We start from the raw sequence: 11686 nt of genomic DNA, 5'->3' as shown, positions 1-11686 counted from the left end.
GAAATTTTGATATTCCCGCGTAAAAGAAGACCGATAAAACGTGTCTCTCATTGACTACAGTGAAACGCCCGGAAATGAAGGATGTTTTGAAAGAAACGGGAAAACTGATAAAAGTAAATATTTGTTGTGATAAGTGAAATTAATGAGAAATAACCATAAACTAGTTTGGGTTTTTTGCGGTTTGTCTGGTACCAGATTTGTACAATTACTTTCAGTCAAACATGGATCGGGTTTTGTTAATTATGACAGAATGTAATTAAAAAGCATTACGTTGACAGCTACAAGGCACATGCTTGCCTTAAGCTGCGTGTATCCCGCCATGTTTTAAACAAAGGGCCTCTGACCAAGCCAGCATTCTAATCCGCCACAAATATGTGAAGCACGCGTCTTTCAAAGCCGCCTAGCACTTAAAATCGGGGCTCTGGCCTGTTATAGTTTTCATCACTTGAAGGGAAAGTCAGCTAGGTGTTCTCTTTCCTTTCGAATTTTTGTTACTTTTGTAGTACCAATCACGAAGTCGCCTATACACGGGTCGTGATCACTATATTAAGATAGCTTTTTGAACTCGGTTTTTCTTCTAGACTATAATATATAGTCGGTTTAAGTAGAATCGTAGTACACAAGAGTTAGGATTTTCAATCGTTTTGACTGTGCGTCAGAAAGAGTCATAATCTTTAACACGCATTGTGTGGACGTTTTGTTTTGCCGGGTCAGTTCGCATAAGACTGCAGATTTTGTTGGGATCGCATCGTTTTATAAGAAGTGAGTCACATCCTCCTTCTTCTCTGAGCGATTTAACAGCTCAAGCTGGCTAAAGTAGCGGCGTTAAGATCGCTGTAATCCTCACCCAAGCCTTCATTAATCAGCCACAAAGATGAGAGCAAACAGTTGCGGGGGCCATTTCTTCGGGTTTTGCTAGTTTGCCTTCGTGGATAGTTATTACTCATCATCTCAGTTTCATTTCTTGTCACAGAAGGTATCGACCCTTTCCCGGCACTCTCAGCTTATTTGCTGGTGTTGGAGTGGGAGTTTTGGGTCGACTCAGTCAACCAAAACTGGTTGCTTCTAAAGGGCTTACGTTTGGCTGTAACATCAGATGTACCTGTGATATTACACTATACAGCTAGAAACATCTTGTTCCCTGGTCTCAAGCAAACTCTGCCCTCTATGTGTGATTTTTGTAGTGGAGATCTGCATTAGGTTTGTTGGAGGTTATCCTGGCCCCTTTTAGTCAAAGATAGATCAAGTCACATTGGACTAATAAGGATTTATTCCCCTTTTCTTGACATAATCAACCGACCGTTTCATTTTAGTCGTGCAAAGAACGCTTCCTTTTGTCATCCAGGAAATGCATGTAACAAATAAACGCCTCCTTCGTCAGCCGAAGACAGATGTATTAAAAGAAAACTATCCCAAGATGGAGCATTTCTGTCAATGAAACCTAAAAATCGGCGAATCATTGAACGGTCCTACCTAGTGGTCAAAAGTGTTATCGGTATTATTTAAATAAGGAAATATCCAGGGCAAACATGCATAATTTTAGGAATATAAAAATTTATTTTGGTCATTTGGACAAATACTTAACCTTCCATTAGGGAAGAAAAAAATGTAATCTAAGCATGATACATGGTCGTAAAAAGGGTGTTCCAGAATGGTTGAGGTTTGAGTTGGTGAAAGCTGTTTGTGTAGGTCATGTTCCTTAATCCGTTCATTCATTCGTCTCCCAATTCAAGTATTCGGAATTTGTCGAACTCGAGACTATGGAAAGGGTAGCAAAGACGCTGCTTTCGAACAGGCCAAGAGCTCAAAATGTCACATCATCACAATTAATTTAGACTAGCTCGTTTCGATTGGCGGAATAATGCAATTGACTTAAATTGTGCCAACTCCGGGTTAGCGATAGATTTTTTAGGGGCCGCGTACAGCATCTCAAACTACGTCATCAATGAGGTAAAAAAGCGTGTTAAACACACTAGATAAGATGAGATAAGATAAGAACCTTTATTTAAGAGTCAGAGTATTCAGCCCAAAGGGACTAACTGGGGACATTAACTATTAAAAGAAAATGCTAAAAATGAGTATTTACAGTAAAATCTATACCCTCAATAAAATACAATGGAAAGTAGACAACTACAATACTGTGATACTTAAATTGTTGTCTATTCACTTGAGTTTATAACAGTTTCTATTATCATAAATGTACCCCGAAAAGATCAATTTTTTAACTTTTGTTCCTAAAACTGGCTAAGCTTGCTAGAAGCTTCTCGTAGCTGAGTCTTTGTTTAGTTTAGACCATAAGAAGAGACCTATATATCTGATCGAACTATACTTGACTTTATACATCAGTACTACGATGTCTTGAAGTTTGTTATACAACGTGAGGTTAGCCCTCTCTAAGAGTTCTTCATACGTATCCCAGTGGGAACTATATATGGCTCGACTCATTGCCCGTTGTATTCGTTCCACCTTCCTTTTGTCTGACGACTTACAAAAATGCCATATTAGGTGGCAATATGTAAGGTGGGGTAAAATAAAAGCTTCATACAGCAACAGCTTAGCCTTAGATGGTATTAAATGTCTTAAACGAGATAGTATCCCGACTTTTTGGCTAGTCTTATTACACAGCTCTCTTATATGCTTCTTTTAATCAAGGTCCTCGTCGATGTGGACTCCTAGAAGTTTAATGTCCTCTGATTTGTCAACGGGTAGGCCATCCTGGCTTAGCATGGCATCACTCGTATCTCCATCAATTTTTCTTGGGTTGATATTTAGGAACTGAAACTTCTCTGGGATGGCTGATAAAAGGCTATTTGAATACCATATCAGAGTAGACATAATAAATTCTGCAAGCAGAATACTGCAATGCTGATCGTACTACGTGACAATTAACTCTGCAAGACATCAACACGAACCGAAAGAACTCAAAACAGAGCGGGATTGTAGCCATAGACAGCTGTTTCGCCCTTTTTGGGGCTCGTCAGTATGGCGCAACAGCCAGAGAAAGCTCTGATGAAAAATATCCGCGCACTCTGATTTTAAGCCCAGACCCAGAACTCTCAACACCCACAGAATCACGCCATACCACGTGTCTTCTAGGGGGCAAGAGTCCAAGTATCAAGTTGATGTCTCGCAGAGAAAATAAAGAATTGGCCAAAACCAACCTAAAAACATGGACAGAACCATACAAGAATTACAGCATATCGGATCTATAAAAGATTTACGACCCCAAAATTCATAAAGTACAAGAATCATACTGAATTTTGGGGCCGTATATCTTTTATAAATCCGATATGCTGTAATTCTTGCATGGTTCTGTCCATGTTTTTTAGGTTGGTTTTGGTCAATTCTTTATTTTCTCTGCGAGACATCAACTTGACACTTGGACTCTTGCCCCCTAGAAGACACGTGGTATGGCGTGATTCTGTGGGTGTAAAGAGTTCTGGGTCAGGGCTTAAAATCAGAGTGCGCGGACATTTTTCATCAGAGCTTTTTCTGGTTGTTGCGCCATACGGACGAACCCCCAAAAGGGCGAAACAGCTGTCTATGGCTACAATCCCGCTCTGTTTTGAGTTTTTTCGGTGTCGTGTTGATCTCTTGCAGAGTTAATTTCACGTAGTACGATCAGCATTGCAGTAGTCTGCTTGCAGAATTTAATATGTCTACATTATTATTTTTGCTGATCAGGTCTTTATAGATCCTACGTTCTTCGGCATATTCGTTTGCGGTTCTTTGCAGTCCTTTGTAGTTAATGTTTGCACCATATTAGAGCTTGCTTGCTGCTTGTTTTCAGTTGCTGTCTAACTATTTCGTGATTTGTTCCCTTCACATGCAATTGATGGTCATCTGGGCACATGGTCATGTTTCAATCCTCGACATACAACGGTAAATCATTCTGGAACATGTTCCAGAGTAAGGGCCCAAAGAATGATCGTCGCGGACATCCACGTTTCATAGGTTTCCAAATGCTTTTAATTTCACCCAGTTTTACCTTGTTTCGTCTGTTTTCGAAAAACAATCGCATCAAATCGAGTGATCCACTTTCAAAGCCATACGTCTCCAATTTCTTTATTGTCAGAGAGTGACTCAACGAACAGTCGAAGGCCTAATACTCATATCAGTAGATAGAACATAAACGGGTTGTTTTGAGTCGAGAGCCTGTTTTCAGTCCTCTCTCAGTCCACGCAAGGTCGTCTCACAGCTATGTGACTCTCTGTACGCTGTCATTTTCGAGTACAGGAAGACAATACATACACTGTAAAGAATTCTTGTGTATTTAATGATTAAGGCAGGTATAGATTGAGAAGTTTAAAGTACTTTTCCATGTTACTGGTTAATAGAATGGCTGGTGGGCGAACGGCAATCCAGCGTTTTTAATTTTCTGTATTCAGTGCAGCGTTAGGTACTCCTTCATTAATTTGTCCAGGCTAAACTCTGGTTGCCTTTACATTACTAAAGGAGAAATTCATCACCTGCGACCTGACGCCTCCGATGGTGTTTTGCTCGGATTGGAAAAAGAGAATGTAGATTCTGGGACCGAACATGCATCCCAACATACCAAACGAAGTTACTAAGGTCGTAGTACAAGATACAATTGTCACGTACCAGCTCTCAAAAGCAAACAGCACAGGGTAATATGCCAGCGATGACAATAGTAGAATGTACATAGAGAATCCTATGTATTTTGTCTCGTTAAAGTTCTCGGGAATTCCTCTTGCTTTGAAAGCGTAATACGTACACAGGAAAGCCACAATGAACGTGTAAGCACAGACTGCGATGAACAGTGCAAGGCCGACGTTGGTGTCAAATGGTTTGCACACAAGAAAGATGTACTCATCTACACGGACGACTTTATTACGCCTCGGGGGGTCGAGAAAGATCCACAGGGCCAATAAACAAAGGAAAGCTAAATTCATACCTGAGAGAAAGATACCCTGCCTTGTTAGGGTTTTGTAACACGGTGTAAACAACTGCGCCAATTTATCGACCTCAAAAACGCTTGCTATTCGCATAGTTTTCAAAAAGAGCACTGTGATACAAAGATTGAGACCAAAATAGCGCCAGAAAAATGTTGCGGTGCAAAGTGAATGGCTGGGCTCAGAAAGTTCGAGGACGGCTAGAATAAAGAGAGATGAGATACCAAATAGCAACAGAAAAGAGATCTCTCTGTTAGAGGCCTTAACGACTGGGGTGTTGAAAAACTTGATGTAGGTGCCTCCTACGAACAATATGAGAATAAAACCGAGGGAAGCAGCCACTGTTATGGTGATTCCATAGAAACTAAAATGCGTGATGTTGATGAATGGTAGCTTTTCACACCTACTGCGCCCCTCGTTCGACTTTGTCTCTGGGCCACACTTAGTGCAGCTATTAGATCCGACTTTGGTACTGACAGTTCCCAGTGGACACTTAATACAATCCCAGCAACATGGCTTGGTTTTCTCCCTTCTGGTACCTGGTAAACATTCTGATGAACAAGAGGATAACGGGGTAAAGGGAGTTCTCCATCGTAGCCTGGACAAATCTACTTTGAGTTTGGGCGTGTTTTTTTTGTCCCAAGAACCAACCAGAATATTTTTGCGGGTTGCGTCTGTGGTTGAGTCAAGCTGATAGTTTATGATGTCGTATGAAGCTGTTAAAGGATCTCCAAACTCGTCAAATCCCACCTTGCCAGTCAAACCGTCAAAACTGATATTTCTGAGATACTTCTCCAGATCACGTCCTTTGATAGTCGGCTTGACTGGAGGACACTTTCCTCTTTTACTAGCACCATGTATAGTAAGAGAACAGCGGTAAATGTTATCTAGGGCGTGTGCAATAGCATAAACAGCGTCAATGAGATACGATACGAAAGAGTCGCCTATCTTTTGTGGCGCATGGTGTACCGTCAGATTTGCTTCGCAAAGTGCGAGCCCAGAATCATCGGAGTTTGTGGCTGAACAGTTAAAATACAATCTCCAGAACTCTTCCCACCAGTCCGCGCCTCTTTCAATGCTTTTGGCAGGTGTGATCGTCTTAAGGTGCTCTTCAAATTCGAGAACAGAATAGTCATGTGGAATTATTCCCAAGGAGCCGTTTATCATAGTGAAGTGAGAGTCGAGATCTAATGTTCCATTCGTGGCCAGTGCGTCGCTAAGTATCCAAGTCTTTTCTTCAAGATTTTGAACAGCTGCTTCCTCAAAAAATGCTCTTCCGTTATTGCCAGAAAGCCAAAGAATGATCACTGCGATTTCAGACCTCCTTTTAATCTTGAGAACAGTTTCCTTCGTTTTATTCTTATAGCTTAGCCGTGGAATGTACTCAGAAAAAGCAATGCAAAATGTTCCACGGTTGTAGGATACTTTTTCCAGGGCCGAAATACCGTTATGTCCATAAGGATCATCCAACCCGACAGCCGCCACGTATGTCCAGTTAAAGAGCTCTATGATGTCTGCCATGACCTCTGCTTGCCAGATGTCTGGTGGAACTGTCCTGAAAAAGTCTTTGTACATTTGTGAACTTAACTCATCGCTTGTTGCAATCGGGCTGATGGCAGGAATGTCAGAAACCTGAAGAAGACTTCCTACCAGCACCGCGCTGCCGGAATCGGTAGGGCCAACTAACGCTGAGATGGTCTTGGTTTTGGTTTCCTTGACAAATCTTGTGGGGCAGGTGCTGATGTTTTGGTTAGACATATGTACTGGATCGCCACAACACATGAAGTCATAGGCTATTTTCATAGCTCGAGCATTGCTGCAACAGTAGTCTCTTAAATGGTAGCCGATTGTCACGTTCGGTAAAATACTGGAATTCTTGTTAATTTTCTCAATAGCGAAGATCGTAGCCTCTGCGTGTCCCAGCCCTCTGGTTGAAAGCTCCGTACATTGATCATTAGTGCCAGAATAGTGGATGTTGAGTAGACCACCAACTATAACGTCGCCATCTTTATAATTTCTATATCCGTCGTTTGAGGATGTTTGTAGAAGAAAAAGCAGTATAAAGAGAGGCGGTCTTAAGATGCCTGAAAGAATTATGTTTCTCCTCCACTTCATCGGCCCTGTGTGGTTTGCACTAAAACAAATTAAAGGAAAATAGACTTAACCTTGCGAACAGTTTCAAGAGAAAGATGCGTTCAGAAAGAAGAACGGCTTTCTCAAACATTTATTGCGCAAACTTGTTTTTGTAACTTGCTTAAAAGTTCCCGATATTTTTTCCCCAAATTATTGTAAAGCTGGCGTATACTAGAAAACCTTCACATATTCTTAGCAGTCAAAGTAACCTTTTTAATCTTTTAACTCGGAGTTACCCAAAGGGTGTCTGCGATTTATAGAGGTCTTTTTTGTTTTGGCTGCCATGTGCAAATGAGTTACTCACTTTCTTTGTGTGGGCACTGTTACATTTGTGTCAACGGTAAGGCAAAAGGAGGATGATGTAGTCTTCACATGATGCATTTCGCCGTATTATATTATCGAATTGGTTTGTGACGTCATCACTTTAAAGATGGATTCATCGAGTAAACGACTCGATCAAGCTCCCGTCTTTGGGGAACATACAGACGTGATTTATTTGCACTCTTGCGATTTGAATACCCAGTTCGACTTTACAGTACCTGTTTTGCAGTTTTTACGGCTGAATGTGGTCTTGCGGCCAATTCATTTTTGTCAGTTCTTTTGTGGAGAGGCGTTAGTAAGCTTAAGCTTATACGTTATCAGCTAACAGGCGAATTTTGGATAGACTCGACGGCTTGAGATTTCTATTCATTGTACAGGTTACTGAGGAAGTTCAAAAGAAAGTCCAGTTTTCGTTTTGTAGGCAAATGAAAGCTTTTCATTATGATATTGTTCTTCGAGGAATTCAACCTTCTTTTCTTCACGGCGGAGCACTTGGCCTGTTTTGAAATGCGACCAAGGCAGCGACGTTTTGGAGCATTCAGTTGAGGTACATTTTTACTCTGTGGTCAAGGAAATTTGGCTTTTCAAAGGAAATTTATGTATTTATAAATGTTTCATAGACGTTTAGTTCATTTTGGTATCGGTGTTTAAAGAAAAATTACAAAATGTGCCCCGATTGGAGATGGCGTGATTTTCTGTTGAATTTTGCCGTGTGCTCAGCCGATTTTTACTTGCGTAAACGGATCCACGATCTAGTTAGTATCACGAGGATTTCTTTTAAGGATTAAGTACAGGATTTTTTCTGTAAAATTTTACATAAATAATTTTCTGTCTATTGTTTTGTGTTTGTTCATTCAAAACATTGGCTCAAAACGCGATCGTTAGACCAAGTTGACTTTTCTATGCAACGCACCGGTAACGCGGAGGTCACGGATTCGAATCCCGTTGAAGCCCTGATTTTTTTCAGGCTTCTTTTTTCCAATTGCTTAAATTGGAAAATTTACTGCGATGATCATTCTTCAGTTTCATCTACAACCGCAGTTCAAAAATGAATTATTTCATATATACTTCACATCTACACACTACACGCATCACTTCTGCGAGAGATGAATTTTTGTGAAATTTCGGAAACTTTTCGATACATACTGTACCGGCTAATGAAGTTTATTTAAAAATATGTCTTACTGATTATTCTAGTTATATAAAGAGATAATTTAAGCCATTGTTGCCCCGACTTATTCACGAAGTTTTTCTCTGACAATATTTTGTAGCGAACTAGGAATATGAAGTCTTCAAACTGAAATTTGTTTTTAACACCATCATTATTGTATAGGAAGTTCTTTTGTGTAATAATGAGATGGTTTAGGACTAAGAAGTGACAAAAAGAGTGAAATATTCCATTTAAAAACGAACATCTAAATTTGAAAGTTGAAGTTCTTCCTCACTGGGAACTAAACCAAGTACATGTAAACTATAATTAACACTTCTTCATGCGAAAATTTTGAAAAGGACTGAAGGCAGGCTCGGAAATGGGGATCGTTCGATTTTCTACAAAAAGTTGAGTCAATGTCGCTACGCTTAAATTAGGTTTAAAACACGGCTTCTGACAAAAGCGAAAAAATATGAAGAGTACCGATCATTTTTGAAATAAAATTAAGGATGCATTTCCTAGACCAATAAATACTTAAATTTTGATCACCTGACCGTTCCGTGTACTAAAGTCAATCTATTGTGGTCTGCATATGGTTTCTTAGTCGAAACTTTTAAAACTAACAATTAAGTTATACCCATAAAGCCAAGAGCCATAATATAAAGCTGGATCACCTTGAGCTACAAAAGGGGTATTTTTCGTGACGTCTCATATCTTACCTTGAGGCTTCTGTTTGAGAAACGGTCTGCTTTAAAACAATAAATTCCCCCAAAATCCTCATTAAGTGCCTGTGGGTTTGGAATTTTTATCCTTAGACGACTTTCAAGCCGTTATCTTCTTGTTTGGTCTTAAATTTCAGGAAGAGTAAAGAGCCTGAGTAACTTGACTTTCTGAATAAACTACGTCCTATTAACCGTCGCATTTTACGCACCTATATTTGTGTTAGCACCTTAAATGAGTGAAAGTCGTCATGCGACGTTAATGCAGACTATTTTTCGCTTTTCAAAGTAGTATCCATTATTATATATTATCAGTCAGATAAAAGGTTTTATGTTTACCTGCAATTAGTTTATTATTCACAATTTGATGTTCCTGTCGACTTATGGACGCCATTGCCAGAGAAAAGGGGCAAACCCGATAACTATATTTCGTCCTACTATTCCCTTTTTTCCATGACGAAACTACTATTAGGCGAATTCAAATCAGACAAGATACCCCTGACAACAAAAAATCTTGATCAAGTGAGCGCAAAATGTTTGTTAAGTTTCAAAAGGATTAGAGGGGCCTGATGTTTCTGATCGAAATAAAAACATGCAACGCTAGTGTTGATTAATTTCTGGTTGTTCGTTAATGATAAAAGACAAGTTTAATAACTTTATTGTAGATTAAAACATTTGTCTTGCATCCTGCACCTGGTAGAGTAGTTGCTGGTGAAATTGAAACTCTGGGTCCTAAGGAAATTAAAGTAAAGGAAATAAGCAGTCATTTCTGGCACATTTCACAGCTAAACTTTATATGCAATTTTCATGGCCAAACTAGTTTTGAGTAAAAGACGAATCTTGGTAACAGCTGTATTTCATTTTGCAGCCGCAATAGATGATCACGAAAGGTTAAAAATGTAAAACAAATACATTTCTAGATCTAGCATAAGTTTTTACGCTTAAATTCACCTTTCAACGTTTCGACCAGTCCATAACTCGATTGGCTCTGGAGTGTGAGCAAATGCGTGACCAAGCTCAACGCAAAGCCGTTATGTATTTTGGAAAGTACACGTGATAACCTCCATAAGAATAGAAGAGAAAAAAAGCACTGGAGCCTAATTTCTGGACAATTTGAAAAAAAAATGTGATGAGAAGGCAGCAGGCCGGCAAGAGATGCTTTTTCAAATTTATATTAAAGATAGACTCCTAAACCAATACTGAAAATCGTCAATGTTTATGCCAGTAAATTTTCAGGGTCGTATCCATTCTTTTTATATACATGTATAGTGTCACTTAGGTAAAATTTGTTATGTTAACCTAGTCAGCAGGGGACCTATTCTTCCTGTATTACTTAGTTTGATGCGTCTGTTGACTTATGGAAAAAAAGGAGCAAACAGGATGACTAAATTATGCCCTACTATTTCCTGTTTTCTTTGAAGAAACCACTTTAACTGGTGCATTCAAATCAGATAAGTTAATCCCTAACAAGAAAAGAAAGCTGATCAAATGGGTACAAAATGTTTAGTGACTTTCACAACGATTAGAGAGGCATGATGTTTCTATAATGAAAGGTTTAGTTGCTACTTTATTTTTAACAGACCTTCTCTTGTGTGTTGATTATAATTTCCAGTTGTTATTAAACGGTAAATAACAAGTTTAATAAATTGAAAGCAGAATTGAAGATTAAAACATTTGTTTGACATGTTACATCTGGCTAAGTAATTGCTAGTGGATTAAAAACTAGGTAGTTCAAAACGGAAATATAAGAAACGGAATTAACATTTATCACTGAGATAGGAATAGTTAAACTTTATATCTAATTTCCAGGGCCAATCGGCTTTGAATACAAGACGAATCTTGATACCAGCTTGCTGTATTTCATTTTGTTGCAGTAGTAGAAGAACAGGAAAAAATATAAAGTTAAAACTATGCAAAGCTTTATAGTTGTCGGTAAACAGATTTCAAGATGCCGCATCGGTTTTTTATTTTGAATTCTCCTGCCAAAATTTTGACTAGTCTGACTAGATATAGATCGTTCCTGGAGCGTGAGCAAGGACACGACTCGATGTAACGGTTGACTGTAAACTGGTTAATTTTTCGCGACGACAAAGGAAAGCTGCATATCTGGGAAGTCAAGTCATCAAATTTTTTGAACATTAAATATTAGTTGACAGTGGAAATTGTTGGGAAACATAATGCTTTTGTAGGTTAAAACTAAAACATTCACTTGTCACTCAATCCTAATTGCTGTAGCAAGGCTCTTTAATTTACATTAGTGCTGTTATGAACCTACTGTGTCTCACGATCTCGTCTTAACAAAAAACTAACTAAAAAGAGACCCTCATCCCTTACCAATCTTCGTCGGTATAAATGTTTTGAATAACTGCTGTGTGTGTTGACAGAAAATATGAAAAGCAGACAGTTCACTGACGTGATGGCAATATTGAAGATTAAAGCCTTTATTATGC

The 11686-nt window shown here is 39.1% G+C and overlaps 1 protein-coding gene across 1 annotated transcript; it reads right to left on the bottom strand.

Annotated features, from left to right (window-relative positions):
• Positions 1–4424: 4424 nt before the first annotated feature.
• Positions 4425–7028, bottom strand: LOC140925573 (extracellular calcium-sensing receptor-like). The gene has a single exon (XM_073375502.1). It carries the CDS (start codon positions 7026–7028, stop codon positions 4425–4427), a length of 2604 nt encoding a protein of 867 aa, XP_073231603.1.
• Between the last annotated feature and the right edge of the window lie 4658 nt (positions 7029–11686).

The sequence above is a fragment of the Porites lutea genome, chromosome 2 (assembly GCF_958299795.1).
Source record: "Porites lutea chromosome 2, jaPorLute2.1, whole genome shotgun sequence".
NCBI lineage: Eukaryota > Metazoa > Cnidaria > Anthozoa > Scleractinia > Poritidae > Porites > Porites lutea.
This window is presented reverse-complemented; position numbering and strand designations above follow the sequence as displayed.

Coding starts and splice junctions, on each gene's coding strand:
- LOC140925573 (XM_073375502.1), bottom strand. CDS start 7,028: ATGAAGTGGAGGAGAAACATAATTCTTTCAGGCATCTTAAGACCGCCT.